Source organism: Epinephelus lanceolatus, chromosome 4 (genome assembly GCF_041903045.1).
Source record: "Epinephelus lanceolatus isolate andai-2023 chromosome 4, ASM4190304v1, whole genome shotgun sequence".
NCBI classification, from domain to species: domain Eukaryota; kingdom Metazoa; phylum Chordata; class Actinopteri; order Perciformes; family Serranidae; genus Epinephelus; species Epinephelus lanceolatus.
In genome coordinates this window covers 6,536,017-6,562,102 of record NC_135737.1, presented here as the reverse complement: position 1 = coordinate 6,562,102, position 26,086 = coordinate 6,536,017, and the positions used below count along the sequence as shown (strand labels likewise).

Sequence of the window (26,086 nt, the reverse complement as noted above, 5' to 3'; positions counted from 1 at the left end):
GTAGCTACGGTGTTGATTCAAAGCAGAAGTATGAATGATCTTTAAGTGGTTAGCACTTTGAAATGCAGTGCTAAAACTTACTGACTTGAAGGAGCGCTGGACCAAAAGGAAAGGCCTCTTGTCTTTTTTTTTTTTTTTTTTTAAATTAACTGGTTAGTTAGCGGTTAATAGGTGTCGGCATTTTGTAGGTAAATTTAACCAAAACTGACAATACTACTGCCAGTCCACCAAACCATTACTTGATTCATCAAAAAATAATTTTTAGATCAATTCAAAATGAACATAATTCTTGTTTGCACCTTCCCAGTGGACAGGATTGAGGGCGTGACTACATAGCCAGACTGATTTATGTTGCTTTGATTAAATTGCATTGTGTTGCATTGGTGTTCATGGAAATGTAGGCAAAATGTTTCTCCCCCGTAACACTTGTGCTGTTAACATAGCACAAGTACAAGGCACTTCAGTGCTTTGAGCTAATAACCATCTTCTCAGCCATGTCTTTCACGGTCTCAACCACAGAGCCCCTCAGCTGCATCACCAGCCTTGCCTTCTCTTGCCTGTACTAGAGAGTGATGGATTTCAGGGGTTGATGGAGTATCTTCTACCTGCCATCCACGAATGAGCGAGTTGGCTTTGGCATCCATCGGGCTTGTGGCTGATGAGGTGACTTAACACTGGTTCAGAGACTACATTACCTACAAGTACAAGATAAAGTGATAACACCACACCTTGTACTTTCAAGTAGGTTGCTTGAGTGAGTCTTGAACAAGCCTGCTGCTAAAGGATGGTCTTCCCCACCTCCTTGTCTAAGAGTCTGGATATATACTGCCTTCTCAGATTGTGGATGAGCTGGTCCATGATGCAGGGGATGACATGCAGATCTCCCTCTCCTGCTTAGCCATTTGTTCCCAAATCATGATGGCTTGTTTCGTGCAGCCGAGGAAACCTGGGACTCATGCCCTCTGGCAGCCGGTATTGATTTAGTCATTCTCTGTTAAGTAGGTTGTAATCCATCTCATCAGGACTGAAAAGAAAATCCTCTCCTCAGTGTTCAGCTAAGCTATGTTCCTGAATTGGCCAATGCTCATGGAGTTTTGGTCTTTGGACAAAGTGACGTTTTGAAAAGTCAGGATAACAATTCACTGGTTGCATGAAATAGGAGCCATGATTGTCTGTTTCTAATTCTGTGCCAATCCTTTAAGTAGATACTGCAATTAGGATTCATCTTTCAGGGACCTTCAACATCTGTGCAAAATGTCATCCCAACACATCCAATAGTTGCAGAGATATTTCCCTCAAAACATGAAATCACCAAAAGCCATTTTGATTCATCCTTTGGAGTTGACACAAAACTTCATTGCAATCAATCTAATAGCTGCTCACATATTTAAGTCTAGTTCAAAGTGGTGGCCTGACTGACTGACCTTGCCATTCATGTAGCCAAAGTAGACAACACAGGACAGTGCATTATGCTCACACATTCACAATTCTACTGAAACAGAAACAAAATAAACTAATAGTCAGATTATAATCAATCAGCCAATCAATTTTATTTGTATGACAACGCTACAAATTGTCTCCCAATTGTTCCTGTAAATGTCTTATTTATCATAAGTGCTCACCAGGCATTTCCTCATTCACAAGATCTTTTTTTTTCCTCTTACTGAAATACGGAAATCCGATATTTCCTTTGTCTGGCCGTCCCATGTGATTTTTTTGAGTGGGCAATTTAAAGCATATAAATAATTAATTGTAGTTTTAATATAGCTAGAGGTAAGTTGATAATGTACCTAATGCAGCTGGTAAAATCACTAATGTCTCCTGTTACTCCATGGGCTCTCACAGATTTGAAGCCCAGCCACCTCCAGGTCACCAGCAGGTCAGAAGCTACCGGAACTGGAACCCTCCTTTGCTCGGAAATCTCCCAGATGATTTTTTGCGGATCCTGCCACAGCAGTTGGACAGTATAAAGGTAAAAAATGTCAGCATAGAGACATTAAGTGGCATTTGGTTTCTTAGTTTTATGTCAATAATGATAGTCTTTGCATACATCAGCCGTGGTTTAAAGCAAAAACATAGCCGAAAATCGTGTGATTGGTGGGTCTTGCACATAATTGGGTGGCACATGAGAAATGACAGCCGGCCAATGGTTATTGACTTACTCTACAGGATGGGATTGCATTGCACATTAGAAACTTGGATATCTTGCCTTATAAATGACTGATGACTTTTAGTTTGTATTGACTGCGATGTCTTTTAAAAATTGCTTGAGTTGTGTAGTTCATTATTGTGAACATCATGTCCAAATTAATATTAATCAATCTGCAGTTAGAGTGCAGATTGATTTGAGAAGTCTGTAGTGCACTGCCTGCATTGCACCTGACAATAATGTACCCTTGACAAAAAATGGGGTGCAGTCAAGATTTTCATTATCAGTAATTAGACAACTCAAGCACATTTTGTTTGTCCACAAGTTTTTTAATGACAGACATACGTATGATGTGATGGATGCCAAGGGTTGTTTAAGAAATCTAAATTTCTAAAACACAGCAACATGGCCTGCAGAAGTATAGAGCTGAAGCCAGCAGATTATTAGCTTAATCTAGCACAAAGCCTGCAGACAGACGGAAATAACTAGCCTGTCTCCGTCCACAGTTCAAATAAGCTTACCAACACCCCTAAAACTCACTAAATAAATTAAATTTGTTTTAAGTTGTTTGTTATATCAATGCACTATCAGACCGGGCTCAGTATTAAGTCCCTTTAACGTGCTGTTGTGCTGCATCGCTGTTTTGTATATAAGGTGGAACACATACTGTGGAACAGAGTATTCTTGACTTTAAGGTGGCAGTGAAGATAGTGACAACTCCCAATCAGCATCTGTGTAAAAGGGACAGCTGACAAAATGGGACCACAGGCCGAACGAGGTTTTGAGGATATGTTATGTGTGCGACCCACTGCACAGCACCCACAGCAGCTAAAAGCAGTTAGCAGCTAACTCAAAGAAGCATAACAGAGGCAGAAAATGTCAGCAAACTGTGAAAACGATGAGGTCCGGGAACTCCTTGCCCTCCAAGCATTGGACTAGATCAACCACCATATTTCAGAGACGTTAAATGATTTATGGCAGCCTGCCACAGTTAAAAAAATTTGCTGTCACGTTTTGATTTTCTATTTTTGGAGCTGGACCTTTCATTAGTTGTGCTGTTGAAATATATATACCATTTAGTAAGAGTGTACTCTGTCACAGATGGAGCAGCAGAACGGCAGGCGCAGTGAAAGGGAAACTTAACCATTCAGGTCCTGGGTCTACAAGTTTGCTGTCACTCTCAAACCGCTGCTCCTCTTATCCATCTCTCTGATCAGCTCTGATTGGACTGACTGATCAATAATACACTCTGCAACTGAAAAGTCCACAAACTGCTGCTGAGGAAAGAAAGAAGAGCTCCACCTGCACTGCGTTCACAGACCCGCAAAAGCCTTCAAATTTAAAGAGGGGACACAGACTGATACACAAGGACACACAGGCACACAGGCTGCTTACACGTTTGTTATATATCACACTAGAGGCCGATGCTGTTGTGTTACATGTCATGCCCGTCACGCCTGTTTTGCTTCTGGGATGCTGGCACTCTATTTAACATCACACTGAAGCAGCACGACGCTGCCGTTGTTTGGTTCTGTGTAAAATGCAAAGGCGGAATGAGAAAGGGACTTTGAAGCGGCTCTATAGCACGATCGCAGTGTGAAAAGGGCTTATGTCTAGTATATTTGGTAATTAGTGAGCTGCGGAGGTGCTGGTGGGTGTATTTTTTTTAACTTCAGACAGAGCCAGGCGAGCTGTTTTCCCCTGCCTCCAGTCTGAATGCAAATCGAGGCCAACTACATGATGACTACAGCTCTGTATTAAACACACAGACATGAGATACTGTAACATTACAATTCTATTATAGCAGATAGTCAGTAAATCAGAAGTAGTGGTAGTACAAGCAGTTGTTTCTTACTACTGGTTGTGAAAACCATCAGTCTGGCTGTAAGAGGATACAGTATATTGAGTGACCTCTTCAAGTGATCTCCAGTCAAACCACATGAATTGATGTTATAATTTGTCCTTTCTTTACCTCAGAGCTCTCAGAGCAGTCTGTCCCAGCCTTCATCGTCATCCTCTTCCTCAGTTTCTTCAATAAACCAATGGACAGCCCAGTGTGGCTCTCAGTCTGGAGCTGCAGGGACCTCTGGAGGGTCAGGTTTGACGACAGGAGCCACAGAGCAAGACAAGAAACTGAAGCAGTATCTGGAAGACGAGCGTATCGCCCTGTTTCTGCAGAACGAGGAGTTTATGAGAGAGCTGCAGCGCAACCGCGAGTTCCTCATCGCCTTAGAGAGAGGTATGACTGTGTACATTCGTCCTAATATACATAGAGAAATGCTGCTCATAATGTCAACATGAGGTCAGAGTCAATAGATGTTCTGTTTCTGGTGCTATAGTATTGTACACATGTCACTGGAAATAATGCATAGAATGTAAAGACATTGACATTTGAGCTTGTGAGACACTGTACAGATATTACTGAGATACTGATAAGTCCCTTCAAGGTTGCTGTCAGTAAAGGTTCCCTGTGGAGTTTTTGACCTGTAGTTTTGACCTGCTGTGGAGCTGTTTATCTAAGGACACAAGTACGTGTGCATGCACGTTGTTGACAAAGTCCACACTCCTACCAATGTTTTTCTTTTTACTATTCCACTGATCTATAGGTGGCAGTAACACGCCAAGATATGCTGCAGTATTGAGCAAAGTCAGGGAAGAAGAAGACTGCAAGTTTGTTAACATGAATTTACCAATGCTGGATTTAAAATTAAAAATCAACTTTGCAAGTGTTTTTTGTGGAAGGAAATATATTCAACACAATTGTTAGATTTCATGAATACACACAATGTGTTTAGGTTATTTACACTGAATATAAATATGTTTGTTTGGTTTTGTTTACCAGAAAACTCCACAGGGCACCTTTTTGAAAGCCTTTGTTTTTTGTGCCATTATTGCCATAATTTGCCTTGATGCTCAAGTCCTATGCTTGTCTCTTTGGAATTATTTTGTCTAAGTAATGAAGCTTAAATGTATAATGACACACCACATGGCAGAAACAGCAACCCCAGGCTACAAACACTGGAGAACAGGGCTGAATATGCGGTGTGTAGATTGATGCAGAAACAATGATCACAAGCACTCTGCAGGGAGACTTTTTGCTGTATGCCATTAGCAACAAGCTGATTGGCAAGTCAGTCACACAATGGTGTGCACAAACTAAATGCCAGTGCTGGAAGATCCATCTGCAGGTTGCCAGTCAGAGAGTTTTGTTTAAGGCGACGATGATGTGTCATCATTGATCCACTATTGTGGGGTCTGTGAATATTTTAAGTTTTTCGTGTTTTTGTAATGACACTGGTTTAAGTAAGTAAGTAAAATTTATTTATATAACACTTTTCGCAGACATAGGTCACAAAGTGTTTCACAGGAGCATTATACAACAAGAAAGCAAACACAGAAGACAAAGTGACTACATGAGCCATGTAGTTAAAAGTGTATGACTAGCTATACTATTTGCACAGTAAATAAAAAAAAAAATCACAATACACAGCAACAATACAATAGACAAAGTATGAATAAAATACACATCTGGTGCAAGTTACCCAAACAGGTGTGTCTAAACAGGTGTGTCTTTAGCTGGTTTTTAAAAGAAACCACAGAGTCAGCAAACTGTAGCAGGCAGAGCATTCCAATACTTGGTGCTACAGCCGCAAAAGCTCAATCACTATGGATCATGAGGCGAGTGTGAAGGACAGACAACAAAGCGTATTTGATTAAAGAGTGCAAGCTGAAGAATACATGTGGATATTATACTCAACAGGGAGCCAGTTTAGGGATTTTAGTGTAGTTTACCAAAGTTTCTAGTGCACAAAATCCTACCTTTGTCCCAAGCAGGAGGATTGTGTCTGTCTATGACACTTACCCTATTGTCAGTTCAAAATATTTGAAAACAAACAAATCCTGATGACCTCCTGGTTTTTGTACTGACCTCCACTGAACTGACTTCTAAACCCCAACCAGAGAATATTACATCTAGAATGTGAAAAACAAAGAAACTGTTTCTCCAAAACCACAGTCTAAGTTTGATTGAATTGCTTTTGGTTTAGGTTTCTAACTTTTGTGTTGTGAATATAGTCTTTAAGTTATGAGCATATGTTTTAGGGGTGGAGATTCCAAAAGAAAGGACTTTGTCACTTTTCTGTTGTCAGATAAAATGCCATTCAGAAGGCCTCAGCAAGCCAGCATTTGTGTGCAGGGTTTAGGGGGAGATATGGGCAGCAAGGGAGTGCAATATTCATGACAGTGTTTTCTAGAGATTTATGATATTGGATTTTTTACCAGTATCTGATATGCTGATATATAACAACACATTTGGCCCATAACTTAAACGGATATCAATATATCCACTTTTTTCCCTACCTAATTTTAGTGATCATCAAGTCTCTTCTGTAGTGGAATTAACATCATATTATACATGCATACTCTTATCGTGATGGCCCACCAGCAGATGAAGACATGAAATAGAATGCTTTTCTGTGTATGTAATATTCATTCATTGTGCAAAATAAGAAAAAGCATGCTGGCCATGTCTGATAGTTCATTTTATAGCCAATTTCAGCCAATACAGATGATGTGACGATATTATCCTGCATCCCAAATTTTTTCATTAGTATATATTCACCTGAAACTAAGAATTATTGTGTTTTCGTTACCTTTGAATGAGCTGTTTATATCTTCATTTGGAGTGGATTTTCTTCCACGGAGTCTGCCATGTTACTCTACAGAAGTCCGGAACAGGCAAACCAAACAATGGCTCCAGATAGTCATTTGCATTTTTGCGTCGGCTACTGTAGTTCTCCTACACGTTTGGCACCCTTCAGAAGTTTCAGTAAGTTGCAATCTGCAACCTCACCACTAGATGACACTAAATCCTAGACACTAGACCTTTAACCTGTGATACTGGATAAAAACATCTTGCCTTTCTCATGTTACCTCTGTGATGTTCAGCAATGTTAATAATTTTGGATTGCTGTTTATTTTGTATTGTGCATTTCTTTGCTTTTCTTTACTTGGACAAAATTAATTCCATATGTCTCCATTTCTCATAGTCTTACATCCCTCAGCTTATGATCAAGGCCCTCGCTCCCATTGTTCTAGACTTATGTGGAGGTCCAGCTGTGCCTGAACCACACTCAATTGTTGTACAAATATGAAGGATTTCATATTTCTGAGATTAAAAACTCAATTTTGAGACCAAAGTAAGACTTTGACTTTTTTTTGTCAGAAAGTCGATGTCTAACTTTCAGCTCAGAGCTCAGATGTTTGCAATTCCAAGTTTGAGCTCAGTACATTTTCTGTTTGTACCCAGTTCCCATCTTTAGAGTCTCTGACAAGTTGAACAACATGAACATGATGACCAACAAAATATTTGGCCAGTACATGGTTACTTTCCACCAGAAAGACCATTTAACACAGTGAAATGTTTGTCTCAGCGGTGGGAATATCTTTTTATTGCTCCTGAAATTCAGGCTTTGTCGACATATGCTTGATAAACAAAACAAAATGCTGGCCATGGCTGTTCTGGTACAACAATGCACAGCTTTAAAGAATTTTCCCCTCTCATCAGACACTGGTCAAGATTAATTGAAGTGGAATGTTGAAGTCTGGTCATGATACCATTATACCAGAACTCATCACATCTTGATTCCTCACATCAGTGGTCATAACATCTGCTTTCTGTTTTTAGATCGCTTGAAGTATGAATCAAAGAAATCAAAGTCCAATCATTCATCTAGCATGGAGAGTTCCACAGGTAGATATCACTCATCAAGCTTCCTCTGCCAAGCTATCTGCAACTGTGTCTTTGCACACTGAATTCTACTGAATACTGGTCTGTGTGTGTCTATGCATTCACTGTGATATTTGTTGGTTGTGTCAAGGATTTGTGCTATGGACATCATACTATAAATACTTGCTTCTACACTTGATGTGTTTGTGTGCCAGTACATGTGTGTACAGTGGGGTAGTGTTGCTGTGTCTGTGTGCAGGAGAACAGTGTGCAGCTTCAATGGAGGCAGTTTCTGATGACGCCCTGTTCAGAGACAAACTCAAACACATGGGCAAATGTAAGTCTGATTTACAATAATTTTGACCTTTCACAAATAACTGTGTTACCCTCTTAAGTTCATTGTCCAGAATATTTAATGACCTCAAATGTTTTCTGTCCTTCAGCAACAAGAAAGAAGCTGTTTGAAATTGCCAGGACTTTCTCAGAAAAGACAAAGAGGAGAAAGTCAAAAAGGCGGATGCTTCTGAAGCACCATTCGTATCCTTTGTTTAGCCTTCATCACATTATCTCGCTAACATCCTTTTTCTGCCTCCGCGCCAGCAGTAGTTGTGGCCAGAAGCATTATGTTTTCAGATTGTCTGTCTGTCCCATTCTCATTAACACAATATCTCATAACATCTAAAGGGATTTTTTTCAAATTTGGCATACACATCCACAATGTACAGATTAGATTTATTATGAACTGATTCAATTTTGGTGATCAAAAGTCAAGGTCACTGTGACTTTGTCTGTGTCATTCTTGTGAACATGATATCTCAAGAACACCTCGCGAGAAATTTTTCAAATTTGGCACAAATGTTCTCTTGGACTCAACGATGAATTGCTTAGAATTTTGTGCTCAAAGGTCAAGGTTAGTGTGACCATATATCTGTTTCATTTTCATGAACACAAAATCTCAACAACACCTTGAGGGAATTGCTTCAGATTTGACACAATTATAATTTGGTGGTCAAAGTCACTGTGACCTTGCATCTGTCTTATCTCGTGACGGGCCTTAAGGGAGGTTCCTCAAATTGGGCACAAATGTCTACTTGGACTTAAGAATGAATTGATTCGAATTTGAAGAAGAATTCATATGTAATTATAACAAAATGTTACACAAATGTCTAATAGGATAAAACAATGACATTTTATATCCAAAAGGTCAAAGGTCATCTTCACTGTGACATCATAATGTTATGCAAAAACATTTTCCTGGCCATTACTCTGTCATATCAAAGGAACAGAAGGGGAGACATTTGGTCAGATACTAAATTGGTCACCCTAATCTTGGGTGTCCACCTTGAAACTGTGCTGATTGTATAGATCTTTCGTGCTGCCAGGGGGAAGATGTGTGTGTGAAGCATTCATGTTTTCACAGACATGGACGTAAACTGTAAGAGAAACTTGACTGGTACACAGAGACATACAACAGTGAGGTGATAATTCCAGTTTTTGTTGTCTGGTAGTAACGTAACTAAATCTTGTGTATTTACAACTATCACATGCCATTTGAAATACTTAAATTCAGCAAATAAAATGATTTTGCTTCATTTACTCTAAGTGAGACAGCAAGACATAGATCATCAGCTGTGGGTCAGCCTCCATGCCTGTGGTTTCTTTAAGTCCATGTATTGTGAGAGTGATCTGGTTTCCAAGGCTGGGCTTTTCGTGTTCTTAACCACACTCCTTTCCAGACTGGGCACAGCCAACTCTACAGCCAATCTCCTCGACGATGTAGAGGGAAATCCCTGCGGTAAGAATTGCACATCACCTACACAATGTAAAACATTTAGCTTTTGTCACTATAGCCCCTTTTACACTGCCATATTTTCGGCGAATGTTAGGCTGTTTTACCGGCAAGCTGCGAGCGTTTAGACACACAGAGCCGGATTGGCGAGTTGATCCGAGGTGCTCAGTTTTCCACTTCGTAGGGTAGACATATTGGTGGAATAAAAGATAAAGTCTGCACACCAGAAGCTGCTCCTTGAACAATTTATTCATGTGTTACGTTTCGGGCCCCTGCCCTTTATCATGTCTGATGAAGGGCAGGGGCCTGAAACGCGCGCCCTCGAAGACGCCATTAACCGTCAGATGACGGGGACGGTGAAGAACGGGCCAACTTACGAGAGAATCGCTGAAGGACTGACTAGCCGCGGCTTCCCTCCACGTCACATGCTAAGCTACACGTTTTGTTATTTGCTCACGCTCCCCATTGCCCCGAAAAAGGCACATTCTGTATAAACAAAAGTAGGTAGGTGGCATTTTGCCGCACTCCCCTATTTTGTTTTTATACTGCCAATGCTCAAAGAAAACATAAAATCAACATTTGGGAAATACTTTACCTCACAATTAACTTTGTGTATCAGGTACTCTCTCTGTGTTACCTTGAATTTTGGGAAAAAATGTTTTTATCTCTTGTGTCCACGATGAATGAAAAATAAAAAACAGAAAATTCAACTTCCAATTAAACAACAGCAAAACTATAGCAAAACATTTGTTCATAAACACAATTCATGTAGTATACTTTGTCTCATTCATCTAGACATTTGCCCAGTGCTTACCAAACACATGCGGTTTTACTATAACGTTACCATATAAAACACTTATGTATAAATAGCTCAGCCACACTACTCATCCATGCTTGAGAATTCTTTTAAATAGTAACGTTTTAGTGAAAATGCATGTGTTTGGGGAAGTGCGGAAGTAGTGTACCTAAAGACCGACTATCCAAAAGTATCAAATGACAATGGCCACAAACATTATAAAATAAAATAAAATTCAAATAATACAATTGGACTTTATGGTCTGCAGTTCTAGTTGGTGTTATGGGAATCCCCTCTGCCTGTTCCTCTCAGGGGTTTGGTATATTATTTGTAATAATATTCATCATTACCTGCTTTTGTGAATCTCTTTAATGAGTCGAAATAAACATGGCATATTTATCGGAGATGCACATATAACTGTGTTGATGTGTTTTTGTATCTATGTCCAGAGGAAGATGGTCAGCCCAGACGAGCAAACACTCAGGAAGAGAATGAACAACGCAATGAGCCAATATTATGGTAAGGTACTCCTCAGTAATTCCAAGGTGGGCTTCCAATGACGTCTGTTATAAAGACAATAGGCATTTTCGGAATGGAGGAGCTCTTTCATAGCTCTAAAAAAAAAACTTTATTGTTGTGAATGCAGCAAAAGAACCGTGAATAATTGTAGTTCTTAAAACACCGGTTTGAGGGACTTTTTTAGCTTTTAGCTAGAACAGGTACTCTCTCAGCACAAGAGGAACCATGAGGAACGCAACTATACATTCATAGGTCGAACACAGCCAACCAGCAACCACCATTTCTAAAAACCCATTAGCTGAGTGAGCAACAGACAACACAGAGCAGAAACAACAGTTCATAATGAAAAATGTAAGAACACGGTCAGATGGACTGACAGTGAAGTCCAGGCCTTACTGAGTTTTATACACTGATCAGCCACAACATTAAAATCACTGACAGGTAAAGTGAGTAACATTGATCATCTGGTTACAGTGTATTGTTCTCCTGGGAAACCTTTAGTCCTGGCATTTATGTGGATGCCACTTGAGACGCACCACCCAAACACTGTTGCAGACCAAGTACACTCTGTCATATCAATGGCATCAATGTTATTCAGTTCACTTGTCAGTGATAATAATGTTGTGGCTGATCAGTATATGAGCAACAAAGAGATTTTTGACTCCTCAAAGCAAAAGTGGAGTTGCTGTACCAACTGCTGGCCAGCTTACAATACATCATATCAGTGTTCCAAATGCAAACAGAAGAGAAGACTTTGAAGGTATGTAGTCCTCAGGTGAACTCCCCAGTTTATGGTTCCCCTCAAAGAGTCTCCAGAACTGTTTGGTCCAAAAAGACCTTATTCTGCAATAAGTGTACATAAATTAGCCTGCAGCATGATGGCAAAGTTTAAGGCTCTATACAAACCCAATGTCCCAACACTCGTGTGGTAAAGTACATCCAACTATCCTCAAATATATGAAGGCAATAAGGACAATATATATTCAGATCAATACGAGAATGCTGTCTGATATTCTGGGCAGTGTTATCTGCTCTGTCTGACTTTGGCTGTCTCTGAATTAAATGTATATACTGACTATCTTTGTCTACTTCTCTGCTTTCTTCCTCTCAACAAAGCCCAAAATAGAAATGCATTTCTTTTCCAGTGTATGAAATGCTTGATCACTGTGCTTTCTGTACTTCTTTCAGCCAGCACTTTCACTTTCAAAAGCTTCTAAAATAAGACACAGACGATATCTTTATTCAATGTTTTATTTTGGGATAAAACCCAAATCATACAGACACACTCTTGTACATTTCAGATCCTCCTATGCTGCACCATATCAGGGTTACCATGGCGACGGCAGCATGACCCATGGGTGGTGGCCTTGCAGCTCTTCCTGTCCCCACCTGCTCACCCCACCCTAATCCAAACCAGCCAATGTAAGGCTCAGCAATGAGTTGAGACTCCCCCCTCCTTCCTAGGGAGAGGACTGGACTGTTCCCAGCACTGGCCTAACTGTCTATAAATGCATTATCTCTGTATTATAACACTTTGTTAATATATCATTTTAAATGTAAAGGAAAATGCATTAGTCCTTATTAGTATTTGTTAACTGCTTCCTTTAATCCACTGAGAGGAACACTAGCTTAGTGATGATCTTGCCATATGAACCTTTATTACTTTTCCAGACTGTGTTTCTGATCGGTGTCCCTCAGGCTTGACATTTCAAATCCAAAGTGTTCACATGCTCCTTTATATACACTAAACCATGTAGAGCTTTTTTACCATGTTTTCTTAATCCGATTGTAATATTCTGCTGTTTTTGAACGTCAGGGGTTATGTAACTGAAATTCTTATGTGTCATACGTGTCAGCATATTGTGGCCATTAAAGTAGTGGCTGCCCAAAATGTCACCACTTGACCATTGTAACCAATTTATCACATGTAATGGACTGTGTTCTTTGAAAGCATGTTTGGAGCAGTTTATTAGTTTGCTTTGTATGGCAAGGTGAGAACGGTGTCATTCAATCTCATGTAGCACCACTATCAGCACAGTCCCCAGGATGAGGGACCATGAGCAGACTGGTATCGCATGAAGGATAATGGGAACTTGTTGCTAAGTTTCAACAGAATGACTTAATAAAAACTATTTTCAAACAACTATGATACCAAAAAAGTTGGGATGCTGTATACAATGTAAATAGAAACAAAATGCAATGATTTTCAAATCCTTTGACATAAATTTAATTGAACAAAGTACAAAGACATGATATATAATGATCCAACTGATAAACTTTGCTTTTTGTAAATATACACTTACTCTGAATTTGATGCCTGCAACTTGTCTTTTCCATTCTTGCTTGATATACGACTTCAGTTGCCCAACAGTCCAGGGTCTCCATTGCTGTATTTGGCGCTTCATAATGCACCACACACTTTCAATGGGAGACAGGTCTGGACTGCAAGTAGGTCAGTCTAGTACCTGTACTCTTTTACTACGAAGCCACGCAGTTGTAATAGAATGTGTTTCATTGTCTTGCTGGAATAAACGGGGACATCCCTGAAAAAGATGTTGTCTGGGTGGCGGCATTTTGCTCCAAAACCTGTATGTACCTGTATGCATTCACAGTGCCTTCACAGATGTGAAGTTAGCCATGATGCCATGGGCACTAATACGCCCCCTTACCATCACAGACGCTGCCTTTGGAACTTTGAGCTAGTAAAAATCTTGGTGGGCCCGTTACTCTTTAGCCTGGAGAACACAACGTCCATGATCTCCAAAACAATTTGAAATATGGACTTGTTAGACCACAGCACACTTTTCCACTTTGTGACAGCCCATCTAGGATGATTTGGGCCCAGAGAAGTCTAAAGTCTTAACTCTAGAGATTTCTCCAGATTTTCTGAAGATGGTGAAATCCCTAAATTCCTTGCAATTGTTCTTTGAGAAAGTTCTTAAACTGCAGGATGGTTTACCCATGCAGTTTTTCACAAAATGGTGAATCTCGCGCAATCCTTACTTGCCTTTATCACCTGTTACCAATGAACTTGTTTACCTATGTAATGTTACGGATGGTTTTAGGCATTCCACAACTTTCTCAGTCATTTGTTGCCTCTGTCCCAACTTTTCAGTAATGTGTTGCAGGCATAGACTGCATATAAAACAACACATCTCCACATCCTTTCACTATACAACAATGAAGCCAAAATATTCAATGTATCCGCTTGCCATCATTTGGAGCCAGAGTCTGTGTGCAGTATTGAGTTCCCACCCATACACCCATCCCACCAGTCACGAGCAGCGCAATTTACCACGAGCACAGCAGTGGCCCATATAGCTATCGATGTCAGCCTCCTTTTGATAGCCACAAATAACTAGTTATAACCAAACGTAAGGCAAAAAAATAATATTTGAACAAACATCAGCGAGAACAGAAATACCTAAAATAACAGAAACCGTCACTGGGAAAAAATGTATTTGATGTGTACTTGGTCTTCTTAGTTTGGCCCATCCACTAACATGCAGGGGGTGGGGTTTTATGACCCATACTGCAGCCAGCCAACAGGGGGCAATCCAGATGTTTTGGCTTCACTTTGATGGTTAATCTATGGTTGCAGGCATCAAATTTAGAATAAGTTTATATTTACCAAAAACACAGTTTCTCAGTCTGAACATTAAATATCTTGTCTTTGTACTGTCTTTAATTGAATATAGGTTGGAAAGAATTTGCAAAGCATTGCATTCTGTTTTTATTTATGTTACAGCGTCCCAGCTTTATTCAAATTGGGGTTATACATAGGTGTGTTCTTATATACAGGAGGAACACTCAAAGACAGGGTGACAAGGCTGCTGTCATTCAAAGGGATGTGACGCAATTACTGCTCAAACATTACATAACTTAACATGTTCAGACAGTCTGTCCCAGAAGTCACTGACGGTATTGGACTCATGGACACATGAAAAGTGACAGGTAGTTATGTGAAGAATGACTAGAGAGACAAGTTAAAACACTTAGTGTAATTGCAGGATTCAGTGTTGGAGAGTAACTAAAATACCTACCCAGTGTCGTCACTGGAAAGGTGTGGTTTGAGGGGGTGTTACATGCCGGTTGACCATTCAACAAGCACTTTGTGTGAAGCATACTGAGGCCTTAAGAGGAGGAAAGTCAGTTTTCTGTGCTACATTACAGGATATGGTTGTCATAATAGCAGACTTATTAAATCAATCTATTCCTTCAGTTGCTTTCCTACATAGCAATAACATACCTGATGAAAATGAAACTGAGCATGATGCCAAATTTGATTACCTGCCTCCAATTTTAACATAGTGGGGGCTACAGTGCGTAATGGCAGTAAACCTGCGGTGGCCTGCAAGATAGGAAAAAGGCATTTAAATATCTCTAAATATCTTAATACCTCTGGGCTTTGGCTGTGTGTTCCAATGAACACAATTTACCATGTTCTCAGGGTGGGAAGCCAGTGAGGGCTTGCAGCTTTGTCGCTGCACTAGTGACTCCTGCTGGTTGGTTAGGATGCTTGCACCATGGGGAGTGAATTTGGGGAGGGACGTTTGAACCCCACATGTTCTACCCCCTGGTGAATCCTATCGCTGTTAGTAGTGGCATGGCTCAGCTGGATTTGGCATTCCAATTCCAGATGTCAACATCTACCTCCTCCTACCCATAAGCCCTTGCATTTTTAAGGTCATGTCCTGTTGGCTGGGATCGTGTTTGCAGTCCTGCCACATCCAGGGATGGCTTAGACCTGCATTTTTGGGAATCACTGTAATATTTCTTTTTGGGGAATGGCAATGTTCTCACCTCGCCTACTGAACCAAACTAGGAGTCTGAATTCACTGCCCTTGACATGCTTGGAGTGAGCGTGCCCATGGAGCTCCATATACTGCTTCACCAAAACTTTGCTAATATTCTGCCAAGTTTCCAGAACTCTTGCATTAAAAAGATGTTTGCAAGATGTTATGGAAATAAGAAATATCACCCAGACTACTTTGCCATATCTCAGAATGTCCCTGCAGTCTTAGCAAGTCATGTCTTTGTTGATCTCATCTCCTTGACTGAAGGGGAGCACATTTCTAAATTCCAGTGTTAGTACTGTAAAGAATGGCATCATGTTTGTGTGTGAGAGAATTTATTGTTTTTGATTTCTACATGAATGATGGATATGTCTGTTTGAGAGGGTATAGCATCTGAAATGTGAAGACTCATTCAGATTGGATGAAAATGAAGACTGAAGTTGGACAAAATGAAAACACAAATAGTACCCTTTTCTACTGCTCTTTCCATTTGTATGTGTAGATGTGAAAATAGCATGGATTAAAAAAGTAGTAAAAGTCTGTAGCCTGTGTGAACAGAAGGTGTTAGGAGAGGAACAAAAAAAAGTGTGTTGTGGACAGAAGTAAGTTTACAATGCAAAGGTTTTCAGAAAAGCTAACAAATGAAATCAGTGAAATCAACTTTCTTTCTTTCTTTGTGCATAAAATGTATGTCACTTCAGAAAATCTCCACAAATGAACCTTTCTGGATTTTCTTAAATGTTATCTCTCCCCTTTGATTAAACTACTTAAATGTGCTATTTGCTTATTTAATGATGAGCAAAGTTTGGATGTCTGACAGTGATTTTAAACAAGGACTTTGTTGAAGGACCATTCCAGTGTTTGTGCATGTTTTAGCACTATTTACTATAAGTCATGTATACATGACATTACTGTTAGAGCTCCATTATTTTATCATAACAAAGGATCAAATGGACTTCTGAAAAGACAAATCCACATAATGTTGTCATATTAGTCTTTTTCAGCTTAGTGCTTTGGAGCAGCTGTTTTCAGTCAAACAGCTCTGATAAAGTCACTGTACTCTACCTGCTCAGCAGCAAACAGCAGACAGACACAGAGATGAGCTGGGGAACCAATTGGACCCTAGCAACCAAAGCAAAGTAAAAAAAAAAAAAAAAAACAAACTTTAAGGTACCAATCAAACTGCATCACGACCAAGTTTATGGTGATAAATGGGAAAAAAAATACTGGCACACCCTTAGAAAAGTATTCTTCAACCAGGAGAACATTTGGTTACATTGTAATCTTGGTTCTCTGAGTGAGGAGATTATCTCCCCACCCAGTATCATAACTATGGGAATTATCCCCATCTGGGGTAACCAACATGGAAAATTAATCATCTTTAAGACACACCACTTTACATAGCTGGCATGCGCCAGGCTATAAAAGTCCCACCTTGCACATGCACCCACTGATTAACATTGATTGGAAGGGGTACTGAGCGGCCTTGAGCCTGAGGAGATAATTTCTTCCTGCTCTCACATCAGCTCCAACAGGTGGAAATCAATGAATCAGTGGGTGCATGCGCAAGGTGGGTCTTTTATAGCCTAGTCTATGCCGGCCATGTAAAGTGGTGTGTCTTAAAGATTATTAATTTTCCATGTCAATTACCCCAGATGAGGATAATTCCCATAGTTATGATATAACTACTGGGTGGGGAGATAATCTCGATGCAGTAGAGAACCCAGTGGATATGACACTATAGATTTGACTGAGTTAATTTTCATTGCAATTTCTTTCTACATTCATTTTCTGATATTTGGGGATCAAATGTACTGTGTAGGATGTGCTTTCTATGATTGTATTCCTCACTAAGTATTATCTCCTCCTCCTCTGACCATTATGGTTATCTTGTCTTCTTTTCTTCTGCCATTTTTTCACTAACTGTAAGCCAACTTTGAAAGTCCAAGCAAACAATCTCCATGGAAAGTTTTACCACTGTAAAATCTCTTTCAACACAGTAAATGAGCTCATGTTTTCTGTAATCAAGGAAACCTTTTAAAGGATTCTGTGCAACTGTGTAAGTCCCTCAGCTAAAGAGAAATTAAGCCTCAAGGCCCAATCCCAATACCCCCCCTTGTCCACTACCACTAGCCCTTGCCCACTACCCCTTGGCCCTCAAAATGAAGCAACGAGGGGTAGGGGTAGAAATATTTCCCTAGGAATTGGGACACCACTCCCTACGTCACTGCGACGGTTACATTCACGCATACGTAACTATTTTAAACAGGAAGCTGCGAGCCATCTACATTTCCAACCGGCATCTACAATGGAGTCTCATTCATCCTACCTATCGTATTTGCCACATTCATCATGCTTCGTTTGATGAACGACAGACGATAGGGGACTTCTGCTAGCTAGCTAACCAACTAACATTACGAGGCAGCATAGTTATACTAGTTGGCGTGTTATCAAAATGTGAAAAGTCAGACAATTTTGCAGAATAGGACAAGCAACCTGACGACGGTAACATTAGCTATGTATGAACTTTTTTCCCCGTCTCTTGCTCGGTGGTAGCCATGGCGACGTCTACCCCTCGCTGGCAAGTCAGCATCTGAAATCCCTCGCTCCGAAGGGCTAGTTTCATACCCACTACCCTTCGTTATGCCCCCTACCCCTAAATGCAAAAAGGAATTGGGACACCCCTACCCCTTGCGGGAACGCGCAAATGTAGGGGTAGGGCCAAGTGTCATACTTTAGGAGAAAACGTGGTGTTTTGTGCAACCAGTCCAAGATAATTGTGATTTGTGATATTGGGCTTTATAAATAAAATTGATTGATTGATTGATTGATTGATTGATAATTTCCTCAGAAATAGGTGGAGACCAAAAACAGAGCTAAAAGAAAGAGAAAATAGGACTTCATCTGGACACAAACAAAAGTCCAAATGAATGCTAATGTTGCTCTGTGTCTGCTAGACGTGTCACTTATTTGCTAACATGTTCATCATAACTTTATGAGGTGATAAAACATCACTTTTGTGTTCAAAGTTCTGCTGCCGATGTGGCCAAAAAAAGAAATGAATGTAGCCAGGGGTGTAATTTATAGGGCGACACAGGAGACATGTCCCCTGCACTTTTTCATAAGTCAGTATTGGACCCCTCGACATTTTATAGTCCGAAAACTAACATTGTATTAAAAAGGAAAAAAAATTGTAGGAACTACATCCACCATGTGATCACAGCACTTGCTCAGGCTCTCAGTCCCCCTTCCATTTCCTCTCCTCTCCTCTCAGCTTTCATTCCAAACAATTCAGCCAGCAGCTCAGCAGAAACACTAGGTTCGTTCGAGATGAGCCAGTCCTGCGCAGATTCAATCACCGGCGATCGGCGCACAATGCATGCCGGTTAGTTTTGTGTCCGACTTCATCCCGACTTCCTCTGACGTATTACAAAAGTGGACAGCGATAAAGCCGCAAGAGCGAGGTGGCCGCAGTTTTTTAGAGCCAGGCGCTGCAGTTGCTCTCCACCAACTGCACCGCCTGGCTCTCACCTGATCTAACAGCTGATTGGTTCAGATGCCGACCCAACAAGATGACGTTTTAGATAAACTACTCATTTGTGTTGAATTTTAGAGATTAAGATTGTATTTGTCTGACCTGAAGGTTTATTCTGTGAACAGAAAACATGTTGTGTGACTGATGGTGAAAACAAACTGATATATGGGTCTGATCACTTTTTTAATGAATCGACATCATTCGAGACAGGATGTTAGTGTGTCTGTGACTTCCTGCACGGACTGAACGCTGCTGGAAACTGTCGGGAAACTGTCCGACTTCACCGCAGCTTTTTGTCACCGCCCCCCGCTGCGGCCGCCTGCTCTCGTCTACTTTTCAGGCGAGGTGCAGTTCATCTCAAACAAGCCTAGCGGCAATGTCCAAACTACGGTGGCCGACAAGGACAAATGCGATGCAAATAGAGAAACACACTGCATATAAGAAAACAAATGAAAAGGTAAAATGCTGCAAATACAGAAATGTGCTGCAAATAGAGAAACGCGCTGCATATAAGAAAACAAATGCAGCAGGAAAACGCTGCATATACAGAAACGTGCTGCATATACTGAAACGCACTGCAAATAAGAAAACAAATGCAAAAAGAGAACGCTGCATATACACTCATACAACGGAAGTGCTCCAAGCCTCTAGGGGCAGTGCTGAACTTCCACCCGAGAGACAGACGATTGAGCGAGAAGAAGAAAGTTATGTTTGGAGGAAAGTTGGAGCCGGGACAGGCAACACAGAAAGGTACGTATTCTTTTTTATTTTTCTTTCTTTCTTGTTTTTCACATGTGGCCCTCATCTTTTACTGTATAATGAAAGTAAAGCTGATTTACACAGCTGACGTTAGCGTGCTAGAGACTTTGAGTTCTACACGAGTAGTGTATCCGTAGTAGTAATGTTAGCTAACGTTACTGTAACTAACGTTACTTTCCTGGACACCCCAGGGATTTGACTGCATTTAACGTTAGTTTATTTTCGACCTCGTCTCCACATATGATTGGATACTTTATTGATCAGTGACGGGCTTTTGAATAAGAGGAAGGTGGAGATAGGTGAAAGGGAGAGCAGAGAAGGTGTGTAAAAAGAAACGTAACGGGCAGAGAGCAAAAAGAAGTTAAGCCGTGAAGAGATGACAACTGTTTAAGTCACAAAAGCTATTTAGATCCCGATGAGCCCACTCTGTCCTGCTCCTTTGCTTCTGGAGCAACGGAAACAAACTATAGAAACCACGTGCTTTTGAGCACATGAAATATTGAATATGTCGACTCGCGAGATGACATCAGCTGGCATTCTGAGGCTTGTGCTTTCTACTCACAGGGATTACTTCTACGTATTTTACCCCATTATTTGAAATTTTGGCCATGTATAATATGAGCTGCCGATATTTTAACATTATATACATACATGTATATTATATAGTGATGAGGAAAAATGCATGCAATGCAATGCAATGTGTAATAAGTCCCCTAAGAGTTAATAAAGGAGTGATGAATAAATAAAAGAGTAATTAATGTCTCATTCCTGTCTTTTCTTATTTTCATTGTAGCAGCAAGGTCTGGTGTAGAGTCCTTTCTTAAATTTAGGGAAATAAAAGAGAGGGAGGGAAAGACATTCTTTTCAAAGATACATCTTAAGTCTCATGGCTAAAGTATACTTGCTGCACGAAATGCGTGCACTTTTCGGGCGTATTTTGCAGTCATTTGGCACGTAGACCGCACACTTTGCTGCAAGGTAGCGTGATGCGTACGCGAGATACAATATTGACATGAACACTAGAGTCGCTCGTGCTAAGTATACCTAGAGACTGTGAACGTGAGGTCGGAGGTCATCACAATGGCATCGAAAGCATCGACAGACATGCAGAAATATTCCCTGTGATTTTCCCCATTGATTGCTCGCATGGGTAAAACAAGGTAAACAAACTCCCCATGTGATTGGTTAAGGGGCTGCACATACCATCTCCGATGGCAGCGGAGACGGCTAACCCTAACCCTAACCCGCCTTTTCCTCTAACCCTTATCCAATAAAATTACAATCTCCTCTTCATCAAACCACCAAAAAGTGAAGGACATAAAAACTATTCTAAACAAAGAATGTGTGTGGTGTCTTCTGACACAGTAGCTAGCATTACGTTAGGAATATTCATAATGACATCATGTTGAAATATCAATATTTCTAAATGTCTTCAAGTTAGGCAGCCATAGAAAATGGCATTTTTGAATTGCTGTTATTTTTTAAGTGTTATTTCAAGCAAGTGCACCACTGTGCCTCTGCGCTCAACACATTCATGGAAATATTTTTATTTTTTGAAATAATTGATTTATGTCTGGGACTCAGCAGTTGCCCCAACAGGCGACAGGCAGGGAGCAGGGACTGTATGTAGATGATGTAGAATTAAACCATCTCCAGAGTGGTTTTATCTTGCACCCTTTCACCTGTGGAGTACAAAAAGCAAAAAAAAGACACATAATTAAAGTATTTAAAGATTTAACAGTCAACAAATACTTAATATTATTTAAACACCACTGAATTCATTGCATTGGAATATTTTACTTTGAAAATCATGTATCTAAAGTACTTTGTTCTGAATTCACCTCTTTGACATGAAGGTAGGACATGTCTTTATTTACAGTTTAAAAAGCTGAATATTAACTTCTTTTTTAATGTTCACAAATTCAGATCAAAAAGTTCAAGTTTAAGAATAAAGAAAAGATTCAGGTTGCTCAAATTTGAAAATTCAAGTTGATAAAATTTAAATTGCAACATCTGGGCTACCCGATACAGGACAGGTATTGCACAATATTTTGACCCATCAAATTTGAAAAATTTTAACTTGAATTTTTAGATCTGAATTTGACCAATCAAATATGAGCACCCTGAATCTATTTTATTTATTTATTGACTGATTCCAAAACTTGAATTTCTGGAATCTGAATTTGTGAACACTGGAAAACATTTATTAAATTATATGCATGGAAAAGCAGATTTCAAACCAATGTAAAAAATTCAGTTATCGAAACAAAAATCTGAAAATACACATATTGCATCTAGACAGCATGGAGATGTTGGTATTTTTTTTTTTAACAATGATTGATTTGCTTCATAAGTAAAAAACTGATGTTTAACTAGTTGAGCTATGTGCAAAGTGAGAAGCCTCCGATTTTTTCACACTGAAGTATTGACACTGGACCTTTGTGCAAAGTTTGGTTTATTTTCAAGCATGAGAAGGCAGATTTTCTAGCAGAAAAAAGACTTGAAGATGCTGCACAGTGATCAGTCACGCTCAGGCAATTTTAAGCAATAAGCTGGAGCACAAGAAGATGTTTACATTACAATGTGGATTCTGCACCAGCTGAGGCTCAAACTCGCAACCTCTGGAACCTAAGGTCATCTATAGCTCTGAGCTAATTAGCAAGTAGCAAGTCAACAGTGGCTTCACAAATTGAGTAAGCCATTCACTGTTGTGTAGGAAAGCAGCCATCTGTGCATGGAAAGGCAGATTTGAAACCACTGTAAAAAATTCAGTCATTAAGATCTGAAAATACACATATTGCATCTAGACAGCATGGAGATGTTGGTAATTTGTTTGTAACAATGATTGATTTGCTCCATAAGTGAGAAACTGATGTTTAAAATTACCATTTTTACATTGACTCCATTTGTTTACATTAGAGCAAAATTCAAAATGCTGTCAAAAATTCAGTTTTTGAGATCAAATTCTGAAATCTGCCACACATCATCTACCATGACTCTAGAATTTAGTCATTTTTTTCATGAACATTGAAGATTTATTTAGCAAGAATTTGCATGTATATGTTTACAGTACCGTTTACAGTCAAACATTTTGATGCACTGTAAGCTCAATTTTTGATAAATCAAAAATCTGAGAAACATAGTTTTTGTAGGACAGTCTGAAGATGCTCTGTAGCAAGTTGGGTGTCAATTGAGCAAAAATTGTGGGAGGAGATAGGTTTAATAAGTTTTACAGTTTATGAAAAAAACAGAGTGATGAGTGATGATTTTTAATAGGTTTAAGTGTACAAAAGTTTCTTCTTGATTTGTTAGGAATTTTCAAAGTTTTGAACTTTAGACGCTTGCTGTAGCGCCACCATCAGGACTATTGGCTTGAGTTTACAGCTGAGGATATCTGGCATGGGACTGGACCTTTGTGCAAAGTTTGGTAAGTTTTCACCCATGGGAAGTATGATTTCCTCCTAAGAAGAAGTAGAAGAAAGAAGAAGAAGATGAAGAATACCTAGGATTACAATAGTGTAATAGGACCCTAAATACAGCTTTTAAAACTGGAAATCAAGCAGTTTCATAATTTAATTTCAGAGAGTTGAATTTATTACAGGTAAATTCAAATACATGGCTTTCATAGTCAAATGCTATAAATTTAGTGGTGCTTAAATTTCAATAGTAAGCTTTCAGTGGCTGTAAAAATTCAAATACTAATGTCTTATTTGCTTCTATAGTACATCAATACATTAATCATTTTCATGACATTTTGTATACAATATATGTGTTACAATCATCCATTTCATTAAGGGGACACATCATAATTATGATAAAACATGCTGTGCTGTGGTCTACCTTAGGTAGGTGTATCTGAAAACCTAAAGGTCTTCTGAGGATATGTGCCTAACTGTAAAGTCCAGTTTGCACCAGCTTGTGTGAACATTGAACTTTAAAGGAGAGCTCTGCAAGTTGACCCCTGCCTCAAAGAGAATGAATTAATATTAACCTCATCTATAAATGATTGACTTTTATTGGCTTTTTGGGACTCTGATTTGCATGATAGACCTACAACTACCACAGACTTTTAATGGTTACACAGGCGTCATGCACATGTGGTGTAGGTGATGTGTGTTTCATTCAGGTGTCATACCTGAGCCACGCCTGTGCTTCACTTAATAATACGTTAATGCCTGTGTAACAACTGTAAGTCTGTGGTAGATGTAAGCATAATAGATTTTAGTCAAATCACAGAGGACTTGTCAGGCACTAGTAAGGCTACTGAGGTACTGGTGTGCATGAATACTAATTTGTTCCACTCCTAATAGAGCTTCACGCAACCCTGCGCTGCTACGCCAAACCTGCCTATACATGTAACTACAAATATTCTGTTTTCTAAGTCTTAGGTGTAGTGTCAGATGTTGCTTGATAGTGCAGCGCACCAGACCATTGGAACTCAACACCACACCTGCTTCTACGTGTGAGTAGGACCTTTGTTAGGTGGAGTTCCTACCAAACACTTTCGGTATGGTACCTTTGGAACCAAAAGTAATCCTTCAGACATGTGACCTAGACCCTATCTGTTCAGCGTTTCCACTGCAGACAGTACTCTTAAATGTGGGCGGGGTTGTTGTCACTCACTGCTCCGTCCTGCACTTGCTGTATTTCCTCATCACTGGTGACACAGATGGAAGTCTGCGCCTCATTTCTCATCCACAGAACAGGGTCACACAGCAACATGTTCAGAACAAAATAGAAGAGACTGCAGTGAGAGTCTCTCTTGATTGGATATTTAAAAATAGGAGGTTTGTGCATTTAGTCCTTGTCAGGCAAGCTTGGGGGTTTAGTGTTGCTCCAGACCGCAGGATCGGCGCCCCATGACACTTTTTGTTTTCTCCAAGTGAAGATTAGAATATATGCAGCTCACATAATCTGGTTAGAAATTTGTCTATATTTTAAACGCTTGAAGATCTACTCATTATGAAAAGCATATTTCATCCAAGAGAGACAATAAAAACTAAGGCCCTGTTTATACGACAACGATTTCAACTGAAAACGGTAAACTTTAGTTGCGTTTTGGCCGATCGTTTACATGACAGCAGCATTTTGGGTGCCTGAAAACACAACGTTTTGAAAACGGGTTCCAGAGTGCAATGTTTTGGAAACGGCAGCGTCTCCGTTGTCATGTAAACTTGCAATACGCAGTTCCTCTGAAAATGGAGACTTTCCGCACATGCGCATTACGGTTCCAGTCACTAGGCATGCCAACCGTCACAACAACAATGCCGAGCTCTGTTTGTGCTGCTCACCCTGTTGATTTGAAGTGAAGTGTAGATCTGTTACTGTAGCAACTCCACCTTGTCGTCCATCCAGACAAAGTTATCTGTGCATGCTTTCCCCAGTGTGTCTTCTCTGTTTTGGTTTGTAATCCCGTTTTAGAGGAAGGCGCTTCAGCGCAGGCGCATGGCGTCATGCCGTGGTGTTGCTTTGCAAATTTACACTGCCACCCATTGGCCTGGTGTGCATACTACAGCGTTTCCAGTAGATGTTGCGGATCCGTGTGAACGGGGATCGTTTCAATAACGCTGTCATATAAAGTTTTTTAAAACGCAAAGGACAGACTTTTCCATTTTTAGAGAAACCGTTGTCTTCTAAACAGGGCCTAATAGAATGGTAAAGCTGTCATACTGAAATCTAAGGTGTGCTGATGGATTCTGTCAACTTTGCACTGCATTTGAGTAACATTTCTAGTACATGTTCCACCTTAAAAGTTGCCAACAGTCAACCAATCAACCGACTGTGTTTCCAGCTCAATTTTTTTGTGTGCGAGCATTTTGTTTTTGTTTTTTTTTACTACTTTTAATAAATGTTGCATGAGGACAAAGAACAACTGTCTGGCTGGAACTGTGGTGCATCTAAAAAAATAAATGCCAACTTAGCTGTGTGGTGAGTGGCAGCTGTTGGTTAATTATTTAGTGAGTGGCTCCTCTCTTGGGCTCCCAACTCCTGAAACTGCTTTGGCAAGAGGGACAA

The 26,086-nt window shown here is 40.0% G+C and overlaps 1 protein-coding gene across 1 annotated transcript in view; it reads left to right on the top strand.

Moving 5' to 3' along the window:
* Nucleotides 1-12,548, top strand: part of cuedc1b (CUE domain containing 1b) — a 39,282-nt gene extending 26,734 nt beyond the window's left edge. Inside the window, exons 4-11 of the mRNA XM_033631073.2 lie at nucleotides 1,846-1,972; nucleotides 4,127-4,388; nucleotides 7,836-7,901; nucleotides 8,137-8,214; nucleotides 8,321-8,414; nucleotides 9,614-9,672; nucleotides 10,912-10,981; nucleotides 12,283-12,548. Coding sequence (XP_033486964.1) covers nucleotides 1,846-1,972; nucleotides 4,127-4,388; nucleotides 7,836-7,901; nucleotides 8,137-8,214; nucleotides 8,321-8,414; nucleotides 9,614-9,672; nucleotides 10,912-10,981; nucleotide 12,283 — 757 coding nt within the window. The 3' untranslated portion in view covers nucleotides 12,284-12,548. The remainder of the gene's footprint in view (nucleotides 1-1,845; nucleotides 1,973-4,126; nucleotides 4,389-7,835; nucleotides 7,902-8,136; nucleotides 8,215-8,320; nucleotides 8,415-9,613; nucleotides 9,673-10,911; nucleotides 10,982-12,282) is intronic.
* The last annotated feature ends 13,538 nt before the right edge of the window (nucleotides 12,549-26,086 follow it).